This window comes from Pelophylax lessonae (genome assembly GCF_965119305.1).
Source record: "Pelophylax lessonae genome assembly, chromosome: 8".
NCBI lineage: Eukaryota > Metazoa > Chordata > Amphibia > Anura > Ranidae > Pelophylax > Pelophylax lessonae.
In genome coordinates this window covers 61,101,096-61,119,862 of record NC_138775.1, presented here as the reverse complement: position 1 = coordinate 61,119,862, position 18,767 = coordinate 61,101,096, and the positions used below count along the sequence as shown (strand labels likewise).

The following is an 18,767-nucleotide window of genomic DNA, read 5'->3' as shown; positions in this document are numbered from 1 at the left end:
TTCACCATCTGTATCCATTGACGAACCTGGGTTGAGTTTTTACCGCGGGTCAAACGTGCATCAGGCATTTGGGGAGCATTTTTCATGTTCAAAAAACATCTTTATTGAGAAAAAAAATAAGTACAATGTACACAGATAACGGACAAATCTGTATTACAATATCACGGAAGCCAATTATGTTAAACGAATCATCAAAAGTGAATAAAGTAAGAAACTAAAGCAAAAAATACAAGAAATGGTTACAGTAGGCCGATACCTTTTACATGACTGACAAGTATGCCATAGGGTCTTACAAAATCAGCATGGACACCCAGTGACAAGGAATGGGAGGTAACTGAAACGCGTAGCAGGCATTGCCAACCCACCTGTCCCATACCTTATTATATTTAGTGGGACACCCTCTATGAACATAGTTAGGTTTCTTATAGGGTAGAGTGAGGTTCACCTCCCGTATCCAGGACTCAATTGTAGGAGGAGTTGTCTGCGTCCAGTTTTTCGCAATCCTTTTGGGGGCCATGAACATTGTTTTATGTAGAAATAAAGTTTGCAATTTATCAGTATTGGGGTCTGGCAATAGCAGACAATTTGATCCTAGTAAGTTTGTATAATAGGAGTGGACCATATGTGGTGATAAAAAGTGGGTACTTGTGCCTCGCATAGGGGACATTGCGGGCTATGTGAAGGCATTTGCGGAGCAGTTATAAACGCACATCAAACTCAACAAACCGCTCGCATTAACGATATATGCACGTTTAAGTGTCAGTATTTTGAGAAAATATGAACAAGGCCTTAGATTGTAGGTAGGACATTGGGATACCTTGACTTTCATAGAGAAGCAGTGTATTCTGTGCTTGTGCTGCATATATCAGCTAGTGGCAATATAGGCAAACTTTGTTATCTGAAAATTGAGAGTTGGTGTCCTACAACATGCTCCAGCTCCAAGCATATTGAAGATGTTTAGTTAATGGGACATTGTTGAAATGAGGAAAAGATATACTTTTTACTTCTAGAGAAGGAACCAAAAATAGCAAGATAAAAATGAATAGCCCATGAAAATATTGAAAATAAAATACCTTTTCTCTTTCGTTCATTGACGGACACAGCTCCTGATCGTCTTAACCAATTAAACCTCTAGCGTGGTCGCATTCGATCCTCCTGACCGACAGCCCCCCCGCCCCATTTCGATGGAGAGGAGGTTCTGTCTGGAGCTGTGCATGTCTGGTTCCTGGCATGGTACGCAACTGTCCCGCCCCCCTCTCCCCCTGGAGGGTTTTGGGGTTGACTCGGGCCCCTCCATGGGACAGTTGGACCCCCGGGTTCCCCTACTTCCCGTTAGAAACCCCCCTCATCAGTCTGGTGGTCCCCCTGTGGGCCACGTCACCCCCATCTGCCCCCTCTTCACTTACGCTGGGGCTCTAGGGTGGTCTGGTCCACCTCGTGGGGTAGGGATAGGGGCAAGGTGCTGTGCTGGCAAGGGGGGGTGGGGTGCGACGACGGTGACTGGGCGATTGGCTGTGGGGGGGGGGGCTGTGCCTGGTGAGGGCTCCTACCAGGGCCCCCCCTTTCTGCCTGTGCTGTTTTCTGATGCCTAGGGATCCCTCCTGGGCCATGACAGTGGAGCCCTCTGGGTGACGATTTTGGCGGTGGGAACCCCCTGGTGCTGATTCCTGGATCTTTTCACTTCCTGATCGCCGCACGTGGAGTGCAGATTGTCCTACTGGCTGCAGGTGCCTGTTTCTGCTGGGTCGTGAGTCTGGTGGGCTCCTCTCCAACTGCTGAGGATCGATTGGTGCTCTGTTACTGATGACCAGGTGGTGCTGTCGGAGCAGTGGGGGTGTCCCTTGGCAGTGTTTTTACATCTTTTTTGTGGGGTCCCCCTATTGACTCATGGAGTCCTTGGAGCATATTTCCCCACCTGATCCCCCTCTGATGCTGTGGGGCCCCATCCATTGATGCACGGACGGTGGTCCTGGAGTCCCTTGTGTCCCGGGTGGAGATGGCTTTTGGGCGACGGGCTAACAAAAAGCGCCCCACCCCGCTTTCCCCATCTGTCTCCTCAGATCCTGAATCTGATTCGACAGGTGCGGAGGTGGGTCACTCTTCTGGGTCTGCGCTCTGAGTTCTCAGGATGATTCTTCCACTCCTGTAGCCATGCACGAAAAGGCACTGGTGGATGCACTGATTGTATCTGTGCGTGAGACCTTAAAAATGAAAGATGCAGCTGAAGCTGCGACAGAGGCGTTGGTTCCCCTTGGCACTCCCAAGCCACCTAGAGCGGCAAAGGTTTTTCCTTTCCCCTCCTATTTTGACAGATTTGTTGCTAAAGAGTGGGAATGATCAAAACGTCCCCTTGTGGTCCCTAAGCGATTTGCTATGCGGTACCCCTTTGAGGCGTCCCTTCTTAAAAAGTGGACTGTTCCACCGGCGGTAGACCCTCCGGTTTCCAGGTTGAACAAGGCAACCATGATTCCAGTTGAATAGTCCCTGGCCTTTAAGGACCCTGCTGACAGGAAGACGGAGGCAGTGGCCCGCACTATGTACACAGTGAATGGTTGGGCTCTGAGGCCAGTATTCACCATTGCCCTAGTGTCGCAAACTCGGACCGAGAGGGCTAAGCTTATATGCTGTGACCTGGAGGGGGAGCAGCCCCCCCCTGCCTTTGCTAACCTGGCGGACCAGTTGGTCCAGGGGCTGCAGTTTATCTGTGATGCGGCTCCCCATGTTGCAAGGCTCTCTGTTTCCGTAGTGGTGCTTCGGATTATTTTTTGGCTCAAATGTTGGTCTTCGAACCAGACTTCTAAAAAGATCTTAACTGATCTTCCTTTTCAAGGAGATTGCCTGTTCGGAGCTGCCCTGGATGACGACATTAAGGGTCTCACAGAGGGGAAGAGTACCTTTTTCTTCTGCAGGCTACTAAGGGCAAGGACCCTCATTGTAGATGTGGGCTTTCATTCTTGGCTCATTAGAAGTTTTTTCATCCCTCAACGACGACTGACAAGGAATCAAAGTATTTTAGGGTCTCCTCTGGTGGATCCAAGCGAACCTGGTCTGGCAAGTTGAGAGGGGGCTTCTCCAGACCTGCGGACAAGGCTCCTTCAGCATGACAGTGCGCCCTCAACCGTATCTGGGGTAGGGGGACATCTTCGCTGGTTTCCGGACCCGTGGACTTCCCTGGTGCAAGACAAGTGGTTTCACGATTCCACACGGTCCAGCTACAAGATGAGTTTTATGCTTACCCTCCGGAAAGGTTCTTTTCTTCCAACTTGCGCCTGTCCCTGTACCACTTACAGGGTCTTTTTGGGGCGTTGCAGTACCTGTTCAAGGGGTGATTGTCCTGGTTTCAACATCAGAACATTTTCAGGGTTTTTACTCAAACTTGTTTACAGTTCCCAGGAAGGAAGGCAAGGTGCGTCCAATTCTGGATCTCAAGGCACTGCTTTGTACGGGTGCAGAAGATCAGAATGGAGTCCATTCGCACGGTGGTGGCATCCCTGCATTAGGGGGATTTTCTTGCCTCTATCGACCTCAAGGATGCTTACATTCACATTCCAATATGTGCTGGTCATCAGCGTTTCCTCTGCTTTGCCGTGGGAGAGGAGCATTATCAGTTTGTGGCGTTACCGTTTGGTCTTGCCTCTGCTCAAAGTGTTATCCTGGGTTCTAGCATTGTTATGCGAACGGGGGATATCGGTACTGGGCTATTTGGATGACGACCTTCTGCGAGCGGAGTCTCCTACTGCTCTGGTGGAAAACCTGGAGATCACTATACGAACTCTGTGGGAGTTCAGCTGGATTCTGAATTTTCAGAAGTCTGCTCTGATTCCGTCCACAAAGCTGGACTATCTGGGTCTGACTCTGGACTCAGCTTAGCCAGAGTGCTCCTTCCTCTTGACAAACTCCAGAAACTACAGGCTGCAATTTGTCTCCTGCTGTACAGCAGATGGTCATCCCTCCGGACTTGCATGCAGGTGCTGGGCCTGATGGTGTCTACCTTTCAGGTGATTCAGTTTGCACAGTTCCATACGAGGTTCCAGCAAAGGGAGATTCTGGGCAAATGGGACTAGATTCGGGGAATGAAAGAGTCCCTGATATGGTAGCTTCATTCTCCAGCGCTTTGGCTGGGCAAATACTTCCTCCCGTTGTATTGGACAGTGGTCACCACCGATGCCAGCCTGTCTGGGTGGGGAGGCGTCCTTGGCAAAATTTCTGCTCGGAGGGTCTGGACACTGGAAGAGTCCAGACTACTGATCAATGTCTTGGAACTCCAAGCAATCAGACTGTGCCTGAAACATCTGATGGATCGTCTTCAGGTATGTCCAGTCAGTGCGCATTCAATCGGACAATGCCATGGCTGGGGCTTATGTCAATCACCAGGGGAGCACAAGAAGTCTCCTGGGGGCTCTAGAGGTAGCCGGCATTCTAAGGTTGGCAGAACGTTTAGTTTCAGTCCTCTCTGCTGTACACATTCCCAGGATGGAAAACTTTCAGGCGGATTACCTCAGTCGGCAGGCGTTGGACCAAGGGGAGTGGTCCCTTCACCCGAAGGCGTTTCATCAGCTGTCTCCCCAGTGGGGCATCACCAAGATGGATCTGTTGGCATCTTGGCTCAACAGAATGGCGCAGAGGTTTATGGCTCGGTCACTGGATCCTCTGGCGGACTCGCTGGTGGCCCAGTGGGGTTAATATGCTCTCAAGCTTCTGCCAAGACTTTTACGCAGGATCGAGGCAGAAGGGATTCTGGTCATCTTGGTGGCCCTGGACTGGACTTGCCAGGCTTGGTACACTGATCTGGTGCGGCTATTTGCCGACGTTCCTTGGAAGCTTCCTCTCAGGGAGGATCTGCTGTTCCAAGGGCCAATCATCCATCCTGCTTTACAGTTGCTGGCTTTGACGGGTTGGCTATTGAACGCCAGATGCTGAAGGATAGAGGTTGGTCTGAGTGATTCCAACGCTGTTAAAAGCTAGGAAATCTACTTCTAGGAAGATCTACCATTGTACGTGGAAGATGTGCATCGCATAGTGTGTCTCTTGGGGTTCATCCGTGCTCTTTTTCAGATCTTGACATTCCTTCAATGGGGGGTTGAGCAGAAACTGGCCTTGAGTACTATCAAGGGCCAGATGTCGGCCTTGGTGGTCTTCTTTCAATGGCCTTTGGCCACACACTCCCTGGTGTGTACTTTTCTTCAGGGAGTTGGGCGCTTGGCTCCTCCAGTGCGGTCTCCGTTGCCGCCTTGGGACCTCAATTTGGTGATCTCAGTCCTCCAGAAGCCTCCTTTTGAGAATCATTGGGAGATTCCCCTGCTTGTCCTAGAAGGTGACCTTTTTGGTGGCTATCACTTCTGCGCGCAAGGTATTGAAATAGGCGGCGTTATCCTGTCGTCCATCTTACTGGGTGGTTCACAGAGATAAGGTGGTTCTTCACCCCTGTCCATCTTTCCTTCCAAAAGTCTTTTGATTTTCATTTGAATGAAGACATTGTGTTGCCTTCCCTGTGTCTCAGGCCAAAACATCTGAAGGAAATTGCATGCTTCAGATGTGGTCCAGGCAATTAGGATGTACCTGACAGCTACAGAATCTTTTAGGAAGTCAGACTCGCTATTTGTGCTCAAGGATGGGCCTCGAAAAGGGCTGTCCGCTTCCTCTGCGACTATTTCCAGAAGGATCAGACAGACAGACAAAGGAGGAACCTGACCCTTGATGGAATAGGCCTGAATCACTGTCAAGGCGCACTCTACTCGGGCTTAGTGCCTTCCGGACCTTCCGTCATCAGGCATCAGTGACGCAGGTTTGCAAGGCTGGTCATCGAGGCACACTCAAACTAAGTTCTATAAAGTGGATGTGTTGACATCTGTGGATGATTCTTTTGGCCGCAAGGTTTTGCAGGCTGCTGTTTAGAGGGCCTGGTCCTCTTTGAGGGTGTTTTGTTTTTTATCAGGTGCGCTCCTGTTGTTCTGGTTGAGCTCCTGTTACCTGGTTTACTATAATTTAGCTTTGGGAATTACTTTTTCGCTGTTCCCACCCCTCATGTTTAACACTGCTTTGGGACGTCCCAATGGTTAAGAAGATCAAAAGCTGTGTCTGTCAATAAACGAAAGAGAAACCGGGATTTTGGACTTACCATAAAATCCATTTCTCTGATGTTCATTGACGGACACAGCACCCACCCCTCTGTGGAGTTGTAATTCTTCTGACACTGTTTGTAACAAAACTGAGTACCTATAGCAGGGAAAGGGAGTATACCCCCTGGGACTGCACATGGGCGTAGCCAGACTTTTTTTCTGCCTAGTTTCCTACTCCTTTAGAGGGCAGTATAACCCAATGGTTAAGAAGATCACAAGCTGTCTCTATCAGTGAACATCAGAGAAATGAATTTTACGGTAAGTCAAGAATCCCATTTTACTGTAGTATTTACCTTTTTAAAAATTTAGATTTTCCCGCAGTACTTTTTTCTTACACTAGATGTCCTCAGTTTAAAGGCCACCATCGTTCCTCCCCCTTTCTCTGAGTCTAGGTAATCCTTGACCCACCCCAGTCTGTGACTGGACAGTGAAAGGACAAGCAGCACATTCATGAGCTCTTCTGTTACTCTGCTTTCTCCTCCTTTCACAATGTTCCTTGTCAGCTCATTAACTGATTGGCTCCTTCTGCTGCATCTTACTGTCTCACTTTAGCCCTGCTGTACATGGAGTGTGAGTCTGATACCAGGTCAGATTCAGGCATTAACACTGCTTGCATTAAAAAAAATATTTTTGTGGAGCTGCATACTTTAGTTTTTTTCAAAGTGGTATTAAAGGCAGTTTAAAAAAACAACCATGTTATATTTATCTGCTCTGTGCAAGTGTTTTGCACAGAGCAACTCTGATCCTCCTCTTCTCGGTTCCCTTGCTGGCACTCCTGGCCCCTCCCTTTCCCCCTAGCAAGCAGCTTGCTATGGAGGCACCAGAGCAGGCTTGCTCCCTAGCTGCTACTTTGTGTGTCCATTCACACACACAGATCAGTCCCCCCCCCCCCTTCCCTCTCCACACTGGCTGTAATTTTACATTAGCAGGAGCCAGTGGCTTCTGTTGCTCTCACCCAGTGAGGAGGAAGAGACCCGGGACAGCAGTTGCTCTCGCGCACGTTGCTGTATGGGGCTCAGGTAGGTATTAGGTATGGCTGGGGGGGCTGCTGCACACAGACGGTTTTTCAATCTTCATACATAGAATGTAATTTACACCTGCCTAGAATTCAGCTTTAAACTTTTTTTTATTGTTTTAGGATGCATTTCATGATATTTTTATATTTAAATATTGGTCCAAGCATAGTTTATTTCTGTTTCTATGACAAGTATTTTACCACATTAAGCAGTATCTTTATAACATTTTGTATAGCAATTTGTTCAGTGAAAGCACATGTACAATTTGTTTTGTGCTAACTGGGCATAAAACAAATCATAGACCATTTGCTGTGCTGAATGAACACATTTTTATTCATTTTTAATTTAAACTAGGAAATGCTGAATTTGGCAAATTGCCTTGCACATTTTTTTTTCTAAATACACCTCTGATTGATGGCGCTGTGTATTTTTAAAGCTCATATAAAGAAAAAATAAGGATTAGCCCAGTGGTCTCCAAGTTGGTGTCATTGGGGGGTTATTGTGCCCAATGGTTGGTGTCATTGGGGGGAGAGCTGTGCCCCAATGGCCAGATAAAAGCAAACAAAGACCTCTGGGCCACAGTCTGGAGACCACTGGTTTAGCCAATAGTTTTTTGCATATTCTCCCAGGTCTGCATCATAGGGTATGCTGGGAGTTTGTCCTTTGGCTACTTACTTTTGATTTTTAAGGTGTCCCCCTTTCTCATCTCATAGGTTTGGGCAATATTGTTACTGTGAGAGAACACAGAAGAATCTGTAACAGTTTTGAGGATCTTACAGTGTGGGATGTTGGAGCTTGCAGGGGGACAGTCAAGGATAACATTTTGTGTGGCGGTTTCCCTTACATATCATTGTAGTAGCTTTTCTGTACTTTGGCCTATTTTTTATTTTTTTTAACAAGTAGTTGTATAACCATTTATTAAGCCTCATTGGATTTTGAAATAATTACAAAATATTATTTTTCAGGGTAAAATGAAGGTAGATGTGAACTATGGAGGCGACCCTATTCCAAAAAGCCCCTTTACAGTTGGGGTAGCGGCTCCCTTGGATCTCAGCAAGATCAAAATCAGTGGACTAGATAGCCGTAAGTAGGCATTATTGATGTTTTTGAAAATAATTTCAGCGATGCAATATAAATTACTACCTTAAAGTGGTTGTTAACCCATATACTCATTGAAGTGATTAGCCTCAGATGATATACAGAGATGAAACTATTCCTCCTGTTTATCTTCAGCCCCTCTTCTCTACATCCGTTCAAAGTGCAGAATGTATACAGCTTGTCTGTGTTGTCAGAAAGTGGGGGGCAGGAATTTGAAGTTACACCTTGCAGATATCCGTGAGAAGAGTTGTGAGAGTGGATTGGAAGGAAGGGACACCCCACCCCTTCACACAGGAACAGAGGGGAGGCTGCCAATCACAAGCTGTGTGCTGAAACTTCCTCCACTGTCCCCTTTTTTCTCTTGATGTCAGGTAAACTTGTCAAAAGTGACTCCTGCTGATAGCAGAGGAATGAGGCAGCAGAGCGAAATTACATAGTGCTCTGAACAGAGAAAAGTACACACTATAGAGGTATATGGTTTGTTCCTCTTTCATGTCTAAAGTTTACAACCACTTTAGGTAGGGTAAATTTTCAGCAAAGAGCTTATATGTAGATATATTTTGTATTTCAACATATTTATTTTTACAGTCCTTTGTCTTTCAGCCATGCTAAATAAAAGCTATATTCAACATCTTAAATGTCCACCCAAAAGTAATATTTTTTTTTCTTTTGTAAATCAGAATAAAGTTTATTAACTTTTAACAGTACAATAAATAATGCACATTCCGAAGTATTACATTGTACAATAATTTCGCAGAATACAAATTAGAATAATGTTCTTGTACAAAGACAAAGCAGGTTTATAAAACCAATTGAACCTGAGACGTCATTATATCCCAGTGTATGCATCCCTAGGTATGGTTTAGAAAGACATTCCCATCATATCTCTTCCCCAGTACCTTTTTCAAATAAACTCCAAGGGTGAGGACACACTGAGCAGTTGAGTTCCCACTTTAAGGTAATAGCCTTTCAAGAATTAGGTCCAATGAAGCCAAGCCAGGGGTAGCTAGCCAGCATCCCCAGACCTTATTGAACCGGGTCGGGCTGACTCTATGCTGATATATCAAGCGCTCATATCTCAACGTTAATCCCATGTTGGCTAACCACATCTCTAAAGTTGGAGAGATTTGAGAGATCCAATGTTGCAAGATCAGCTTTCGAGCTTGGAACAGTGCTCTGGACACCGCCTCTCTGACATATGAGATTTGTGTACAAGGACACACACCCCTCTGGAGTATGCGTGACATGAGTGGGTGACTTTTGTGCCCAGGAGTACTTTATACAGCTAAGAGTCTCTGGTGTGAGATGGGTCTCTTGGAGGCATGTTATTGCAGGATGGTACTTACGGAGGACCGTACTCCCCATCACCCTCTTTAAAGGATCTTGTAGTCCCCTAACATTCCAGGTAACCAGAGGTATGTCCGTCATGTGACTAATGATAAAATCTTATGCAATGTGGCAAATGAGACACATCTGCATCTCATACTACTAAAGTACCTGCTTAGGCATAGTAAGTATTGTAAATGAACAAGATAGCTCTAGAAGTGCAGAAAAAAGGTCTCATGAAAAATGCCTAAAATAAACTAAGAAAAACCCAGCCGAGAAGGTTGAGAGACCGTTTTTCCCGGCTATGGGTATCCATTAAACAAACCCATAATTTGTAGTGGTGCCTTTCATGCAAAGCTTTCCAACAGAGAACACCTATCAGGTGCGTTCGCATTTGGTGGTGAGAGCTTTTCACGATCCCTTACGAGGGGCTTCCTCCATTTGAGCTTATCAGTAAACATAGCAACAATTTAGTGACTCCAGTAAAAAAGTGCAGCGCCCTTCAGAACCACCGAATCAAAGATATGCACCTGTTTGTAGAGGAAGAACAAGGAAACAGTCTCAGGTTTCAGCGTTGTCTCGGTGCCTGGCACAAAGAGAGGGCTCATTGACATCCAGCCAGTCTGCAGCTTCCCCGGCTGAGTTGAAAAAGTGCGCCTGAACTCTGGCTGTATTCTGCAGCCATGCAAGGTAGAGCATTGCATATGGCAAATTAAGGTGTTGGAGACGTTGCTTGACATCCTGGAATTTGGCCTGCTTCTTCTGAACCTCAACTGGGAAATTAGGATAAAATGAGTCCCTGGTGCCATTGTAGTGTATGGTGGATTTATCCCTTGCTAGCCTTAAGATTTTCTCTCTGTCACGGTAGGGTAGTATTTGCACCAGGACTGGCCTAGGTGTGTTGCCTGGGAGAGCCCTAGCAGGAACACAATGCGCCCTTTCAACAGCAAACAGTGGGGTAAGGGCTTCTTTCCCGAATAGATCCAGTAGCCATTTGTCGACGAATTCTGTGGGGTCACGACCCGCCACCTTTTCTGGCAGCCCAATTTTCAATATCATCCATTTTGTCACTTGTGGGTGGCTTTGCAGGTGACTGTGCAGGTTTCAGCAATCAGTGGAGGTATTTTGTCCTCAAGATCACTGATCACGGCCTTCAGCAGCAGTTGTTCTTTTCTTTCTCTTATCCTCTGGGGGCTCCTCTGTCAGCCCTCCTAAGTGCTCCTTGACTGAGTTAACTGAAGCAGTGCAATGCTGTACAGCTTGTAAGATTTGACTTAGGGTAGGTTGTATGTCTCCCTCTATCATATCTGCAGTGTCTGTCTGCTGGTCACCATTAGGGAGAGACATGGTGTCAAGCTCAGTCCCATGCTCTGTCTCTATATACTGGGATGGGTCAGCTTCTTCCTCCTGGGCTGCAGAGGAGCCTTGTCCCTGCACCTCTCTGATTTTTGTGTATAGTAGAGCATGTCTCTGGGGGCATCTTTCTTATGACCCTCACCCACTTTGCTGCCTGTGTGTCTTTGTGCTTCTCAGAGCCTCGTGGTGTTCCTTTGGGCAGTACATGTTGAATCTCCAGGGCTGTCCCTTCTCCCTTGCCTCCTTGGGTCATCATAGCTCAGATATGGTCTGGTGTGGTGTTGATGGATTCCTCTAGCTGCACTGAAGAGAATGATACTATGGGACATATCGCCCAGATTAACAGCCGGAGTCAGGATTGGCAGCAGGATATTAGTCGGGAGCTCTGTGAAGCTGTTCCACTCACATGCCTGGCCACGCGCGCCCCCCCCCCCCCCCCCCCAAAAAAAAGTAATATTTGAATTATAACTGTAACCTGCTTGGCTAAGTAACCTTATAACTTTTTATATATCTTGGTTATGTTAGTAGTGAGATTCCCTGCCATATTTGCTGCCTCTGTTTCTGTCCACCTTTTTGAATTTTAATCTTTTCCTGTTGCATTCCCAGTAATATAAAATAAAGTAAATCTGACTGGGACAGAGGGAACCCTTCATTTGAACCCAACAGGAGTGTAGACCAACAAATCCAAGCACAGATATATCACCAACTGAATACCTGAGCGATCTAAAAAAAACTGTTAAGTGGTTTATTGCAACTCTCCACCACATAAACGGTACCAATAATAATAAAAAAAAAAAAAAAAAAGGACTGGATTCTCACCTGTTCTGCTGCCCAGGGCTTGGATCCTAGCTCTCTTGAAAGGTACAACAGCTGAAAATCCATCTGCAACCAACAGGCGGCAATGGTGGGTGCCTGGTCCCCCCTCACTGTGCTCTGTATGTTTCCACTGGTCATGGACATGGCAGCCACTGCGTGAAACCACAGCACTCAGCAAGGGACTAGGCCTCCAATACCAAATGTTTTGGAAGCTTACAATTCTATTGCTGCTGTATCTCTTCAAGAGAAAGAAGATCCAAGGCATGGGCAGTAGGACAGTTTTTTTTAATTGTAACAACATAGTCACCCTAAAGTATAGTCCAATACTAAACCTAGACCTGCTCCCACCCCCATTTCCACTCTCCTACTCCCAACCCAATAACTACCCTGTGAAGTAGTGATGTCTATACTTATAGTGGGAAAAAGCTGCGCTAAATGACATAGACCATATATGATAGGTCTATTAAATAAAGTGGTAAGTCCCAGAAAATAATAGTCCAAAGTATTGAATGATGAATAAACTGTTAAAGTCCAATCCAACACGACACAGAAAAATTCTATGTGAATAGGTACTGCTTACCAGAAGTAGCAGTAAAATGAGCGTTGGTGTAAACAGAAACCAGACCAGTGGAACTCTGTAGATGACTCCTGTCAGATGATCTCCACTCAGAATTGTGAATCGGTGAATATGGTGATGAGACAAAAAATATACATAGCGTGATACTGCATAAACATTCTAATCACCCGTGTGAATGAAGAAAATAATAGGTGTACACCACCACCAACATAGGCCGCTTACCAGAAAAAAGAAAAAAGTAAGCATAACATATCTCAGTGAAAGATTGGGAATGAAGAACCACCTCCGTGATATCAAAATAATTACCAGATATTAGTAGATCATGCGATATAAATCACTCAAATGAATAGAGCCACCACCAAAAATTCCTGCTTACCAGATATCAGCAACCAATTGCATGTATCAATCAGGGAAACTGATGTATGGCAATCCACAGGTGAATGAACATAGACAATCCCTTGGCAATATAGCTGATCCACACAGATGCTCCGCGATATTAGATAGGATAAATAATAAGGGGGGGGAGAGCCCATAGCGTAAAACCATTTATTAAAATAAATAAAATAAAAGATTTGCACTTACAAAAGTACAGAGGAATAGCGCTGAATTGGAGCCGCCGGCCAGTCGGCTTCAAACACCCGCCTGAGTATCGTCTCGTCTTGTAGAGGTGACGTCAGCACGCCGCAACCAACGTACGTTTCGTCATAAATGACGTTCTCAAGGTACCTTGAGAACGTCATTTATGACGAAACGTACCTCGGTCGCGGCGTGCTGACGTCACCTCTACGAGACGAGACGATACTCAGGCGGGTGTTTGAAGCCATCTGGCCGGCGGCTCCAATTCAGCGCTATTCCTGTGTACTTTTGTAAGTGCAAATCTTTTGTTTTATTTATTTTAATAAATGGTTTTACGCTATGGGCTCTCCCCCCCTTATTATTTATCCTATGTAATATCGCGGAGCATCTGTGTGGATCAGCTATATTGCCAAGGGATTGTCTATGTTCATTCACCTGTGGATTGCCATACATCAGTTTCCCTGATTGATACATGCAATTGGTTGCTGATATCTGGTAAGCAGGAATTTTTGGTGGTGGCTCTATTCATTTGAGTGATTTATATCGCATGATCTACTAATATCTGGTAATTATTTTGATATCACGGAGGTGGTTCTTCATTCCCAATCTTTCACTGAGATATGTTATGCTTACTTTTTTCTTTTTTCTGGTAAGCAGCCTATGTTGGTGGTGGTGTACACCTATTATTTTCTTCATTCACACGGGTGATTAGAATTTTTATGCAGTATCACGCTATGTATATTTTTTGTCTCATCACCATATTCACCGATTCACAATTCTGAGTGGAGATCATCTGACAGGAGTCATCTACAGAGTTCCACTGGTCTGGTTTCTGTTTACACCAACGCTCATTTTACTGCTACTTCTGGTAAGCAGTACCTATTCACATAGAATTTTTCTGTGTCGTGTTGGATTGGACTTTAACAGTTTATTCATCATTCAATACTTTGGACTATTATTTTCTGGGACTTACCACTTTATTTAATAGACCTATCATATATGGTCTATGTCATTTAGCGCAGCTTTTTCCCACTATTTGTTACACATATGTTTGTCACATTTCAGTTGCAGCTACTAGGATTTTGATATTTAGCGCAGTTTTTTCTTTTCCCATGTCTATACTTATGCTGAGGGCGATCCGCTCTGGTCACTTGATCTCTCCAGCAGCTGGCTTCAGTGAAGAGGAGAGATAGCCAATAACAGCTGTAGAGCTTGACATCACCCATGGGCTTACAATGGGACATCCATTGTCAGCTGTCTTTCCTCTACACTGATGCTGGTGCTGGGACCCAATTGTGACCGGAGTGGACTTAGAATAGGTAAGTATGCACATCTTTCCTTTCACAAGGTAGCTAAAGTAGGCTTAGAATGGGGGTGGGAGTTGGCTTAGACTTAGTGTTTGACTGGAATTCCACTTAAAAAACCAGCAGCTACCAAGAACTGAAAGATAAGTTTGGATGAACACTGTAACCAAAAAAGGGGTATTATTGGGGCCTGAAGGTGCGGAAACCTATCCTTGTTGAGTTTTGTGATTGGCACTAAAAGTGTGTTACATTCAAACTATTGTAGAAAAAATATTGACACTCTGCCGATTGTGTTATAACCTTTGTTCACCTATTGCCTGAACATCATCATGCAAAGCTTAACCTCAAAATAATTGTATTTATGTGTGCGGTGTAATGGATATGTAGATAACATGGGTTAGATGGAAGATAGTGATGATCATCTGTAAGTGCAATATTTAATGGGTAGTTTCTGCAATAGTGTCTGCACAAATAGAAGTCAGCCGGGTATTGTTTGGTAAACGTAGCTTATCCTTGTATTTCAGGAGTGGAAGTTGGTAAAGACCAAGAGTTCACTGTGGACACCAAGGAGGCTGGTGGACAAGGCAAACTGGATGTGAAAGTTACCAGCCCAAGCAGAAAAGTAATTCCTAGTATGATAGATCCAGTACCAGGGAAGGAAGCTAGCACAGTGAAATATATCCCAAAAGAGGAAGGGGTATACAACGTAGATGTGGATTATGATGGCCACCCAGTGCCCGGAAGTCCCTATACCGTGGAAGCCACTCTACCCCCTGACCCAACAAAGGCAAGCCAGAACCTTCTAAATGTCTCTTAATGTTCATTCTCTTCATCATTTTTCAACATTGTTTACTTTCTGTTGGCTAAACAGACAAAATATAGGCTATTTTTTTTTTTTTTAAGCAAACTTTTTATTGAAAACATGTTGCAATACACATCTTAGTAAAGAGTACAGAAGTATAGCATTACAACTGATGTGTTACACTAGGCATTAAATGCGGAATAAACATGTGAAACACAATTGAACAGAACCAGGCTCTTTTTAACACCTTGGACATAAAAACCCAAGGCTGGGTTTACACTTATGCGATTGCAGACGTCAAATGTGATTTGCCCCTCATTCCCGTGCACATCACTGCGATGTCCGTGAAATGGCATCGCATTAACTCCAGACTGGTTCAGTACCCTTTTTTTGGTCCGCACTGGAATCAGATCACATTGGTGTTAAGACCCATGCGATCCAATTTCACAGTTCTCACTGCATTCTGCAAACTGATTCGGGGGTGTCATTGATTTTGTATTGATACCTGCATTGGTTCCCAGAGCGCAGTGTGAACTGCCTGCGATTCTGATGCGGTACGGTAACCTGCACAGGAATCGCTCTTCCCACATTGCACCATTGTGATACTAGCCTAAGATGTTAGAAATTTGATTCCTTCATAGAAACTCATTTGACAAGACAGGGTTCCTTCATATTTTTGCCATCTACCTTATTTCTTTACCTGTCTGTTCCTTACCTAAAACTTGTTGCCCTCAATCCTTTTGTGAGTTAGTAGGGCCAAGATCAACCAATACAACAAGTACTCTGTAGTGCTGCTAAGTCTTTTATTGCTAGAGCAGTCTGTTATCACAGCCTGTTATCACAGCCTATTTTAGTAGCAGAGGAATATTGTCATTTATTATTACGTTCAACAGGTTTTAGGCAGAAGTATTTTTAAGTATTATCATTAGTTCCTCCACTAATTAAAAGTTGTTAAGTTTTTGTAAACTCTATCTTAATTTGTTTTGTTCACTTTTTAGGTTAAAGCATATGGGCCAGGCCTTAAAGGAGGACTGGTTGGCAAGCCTGCTGAATTTACCATTGACACTAAAGGAGCAGGCACAGGAGGTTTGGGCTTGACTGTTGAAGGTCCATGTGAAGCCAAAATTGAATGTTCCGACAATGGTGATGGCACATGCTCCGTTTCCTACCTGCCAACCACACCTGGGGAATACTTTGTGAACATTCTTTTTGAAGAAACTCATATTCCAGGTTCACCATTCCAAGCTGAAATTGAAATGCCTTTTGATCCCTCCAAAGTGGTTGCCACAGGTCCTGGTCTGGAGCATGGCAAAGTAGGGGAGGCTGGACTTATACATGTAGACTGTTCCCAAGCAGGCCCTGGAGTTCTCACTATGGAGGCAGTGTCTGATTCTGGATCCAAAGCTGAGGTCTACATACAGGACAATAGTGATGGAACCCATGCTGTCACCTATGCTCCTCTTTTTGCTGGCATGTACACAATGTCTATGAAGTATGGTGGAGAGAAAGTGCCAAAGTTCCCTGCTCGTGTAAAGATTGACCCCGCTGTGGACACTAGTAAAGTCAAGGTTTTTGGACCTGGTGTGGAAGGCGAAGGTAAGATTATGCGATAGCTTGTAGCGAAAAGTCATCACAATGTTGGGGCCAGTGAAAACATAATTTAAAAAAAACTTCTAATTTGTGTATGCAAGCCCTAAATATATTTTGTTATGTTGGGCATTCGTCCTTACTGCATAGTGTCGTCTTAAGCAAATTGTATTTTGTATATTTGTTGAAAAGTTTCTTACCTGGAGAATCTGAAGTTCCTTTTGTAAGCTGATAACGTTAAGCCACTGCTTCACAGTTAGAAGCAGCATTGTCAGTCTATTGTGCAAGCCACTTTAGCTGTCCAAGAGCTTCTCATCTTCTGGATATTTTGTAGCTTTGGATGGCATGTGGAAGAGTGGAACCCCTGTCAGCTTTTTCAGTAATGTTTATGTCCTGGATGGGGAGTTGCACTCTTTGTCCTGACCATTGTCTCTAGTATAAAAAGTGATTGGAAATCCAAAATGTTAGCATTGTCATAGAAACAGGACACCTAAGAGGAGATTTGACCTTGCTCTGGGGCAGTTTCCTTACTTCCTGTTGTTTTTCTGGTGTAGGAATCTCCACAATGGAATATTGACAGAGGAAAAAAACTGAAAGGGGTCTTCCTTTTGCCCAAAACTTAAAAAAAAAAAGGATTTACATTAACTATACAGTACCTAACCAAAATGAATTCTAGATGTATGTTTGCTATACAATGGTATGACATTCTTTTAATGAATCTTATTAATGCACAGGAGTATTTCGGGAAGCCACAACAAATTTTACAGTAGACGCCCGACCTCTGACACGTGCTGGAGGAAATCACATCAAAACCAAAATCACCAATCCATCTGGAGGAGCAACAGATTGCCTGGTTAAAGATAACGGTGATGGGACTTACGAGGTGGAGTACACACCTTTTGAAAAAGGTATATAGTCAAAACAAAACATGATAAAATAAATAGATGGCACCAATATAAACCAATGTGGTGTTAAATGTAAGCTAGTAATGTTCCTACTGCAGAACTAAACTCAGGGTTTATATTTTACTGTATCTGTTAAAGAAACTCAACCCTTTTATAAACTTGTCCCATTCTACTATATGCATTGCTGAGAGTTATTAACATTTTGCAGCTGGTATAGAAAGCAGGTGGAACTCTGCACTCCTTTTTACGTATACTCTAGGCTATTCTGCTTTTCTTCAGCCTGTGAAGAAAGTTTAGTAACTCAAGCTGTAACTTACACACCTAAGTTATTGAGTAGAGACCCCTCCCTACAGACAGCTCTGTATTTTCAATCACGTATTGCCTGTTCAATGAGGCTTTGACATCTGACAATTAAATGGTAGAGACAGGGCACTTGGAGGTTGTGAATCTTAATCTCAAGTTTGTGTAAAAAGTATCTTTGCAGTGAAACCCCACACGGCAAGAGTCAAATGCTCATTTGGGGTGCAGGAATAAGCTGTATCGCTTACCCTATCCCCTACTCCAGCACTATTTTCTTCTGTCCTGCATCATCACGTGCAGTAAAGCACTAATAAACTTGCAAATGCAAGCATACAACAAGGGCCAAAGGGCATTACAGATGCGGCAGTGCAAGACCAGTTGCACAGCTGGAGAGACCCTGCTGGATCCAGAAATAAGTACTACACCTTATTCAAGCACCCATAGAGTAGGTGAGCGTTTAACCCCTGGAGGAGGGGGTGGAGGTCACTGCAAGTTTAGATTTAGCCTAATTTCCCAGTATGCAGAGTACACATATTGATTATTACCACAATCATAACTACATCCATTGAGATAGTACTTTAGTGTGAAAACCAATAGTACATCAGCAGTGAGCAACAGCTTGTCCCCACAATACCAAATGTACAGGACACCAGGGATAGGTGCTGAATGGGAGATACAGCTGCAAGGAAAAGTATGTGAACCCTTTGGAATGATATGGATTTCTGCACAAATTGTTCGTAAAATGTGATCTGATCATCATCGAAGTCACAACAATAGACAATCGCAGTCTGCTTAAACTAATAACACACAAAGAATGAAATGTTGCCATGTTTTTATTGAACACACCATGTAAACATTCACAGTGCAGGTGGAAAAAGTATGTGAACCCTTGAATTTAATAACTGGTTGAACCTCCTTTGGCAGCAATAACTTCAACCAAACGTTTTGTGGTAGTTGCAGATCAGACGTGCACAACGGTCAGGAG

The 18,767-nt window shown here is 44.5% G+C and overlaps 1 protein-coding gene across 4 annotated transcripts in view; it reads left to right on the top strand.

Annotated features, from left to right (window-relative positions):
• The window catches only part of LOC309561572 (filamin-B-like), a 359,048-nt gene that overhangs the window by 230,961 nt on the left and 109,320 nt on the right, over positions 1-18,767 (top strand). For all 4 annotated transcript variants that reach the window (XM_082265555.1, XM_082265554.1, XM_082265552.1 and 1 more), the window contains exons 19-22: positions 8,101-8,218; positions 14,713-14,975; positions 15,989-16,586; positions 17,312-17,485. In XM_082265555.1, the coding sequence (XP_082121681.1) occupies positions 8,101-8,218; positions 14,713-14,975; positions 15,989-16,586; positions 17,312-17,485 (1,153 nt within the window). The remainder of the gene's footprint in view (positions 1-8,100; positions 8,219-14,712; positions 14,976-15,988; positions 16,587-17,311; positions 17,486-18,767) is intronic.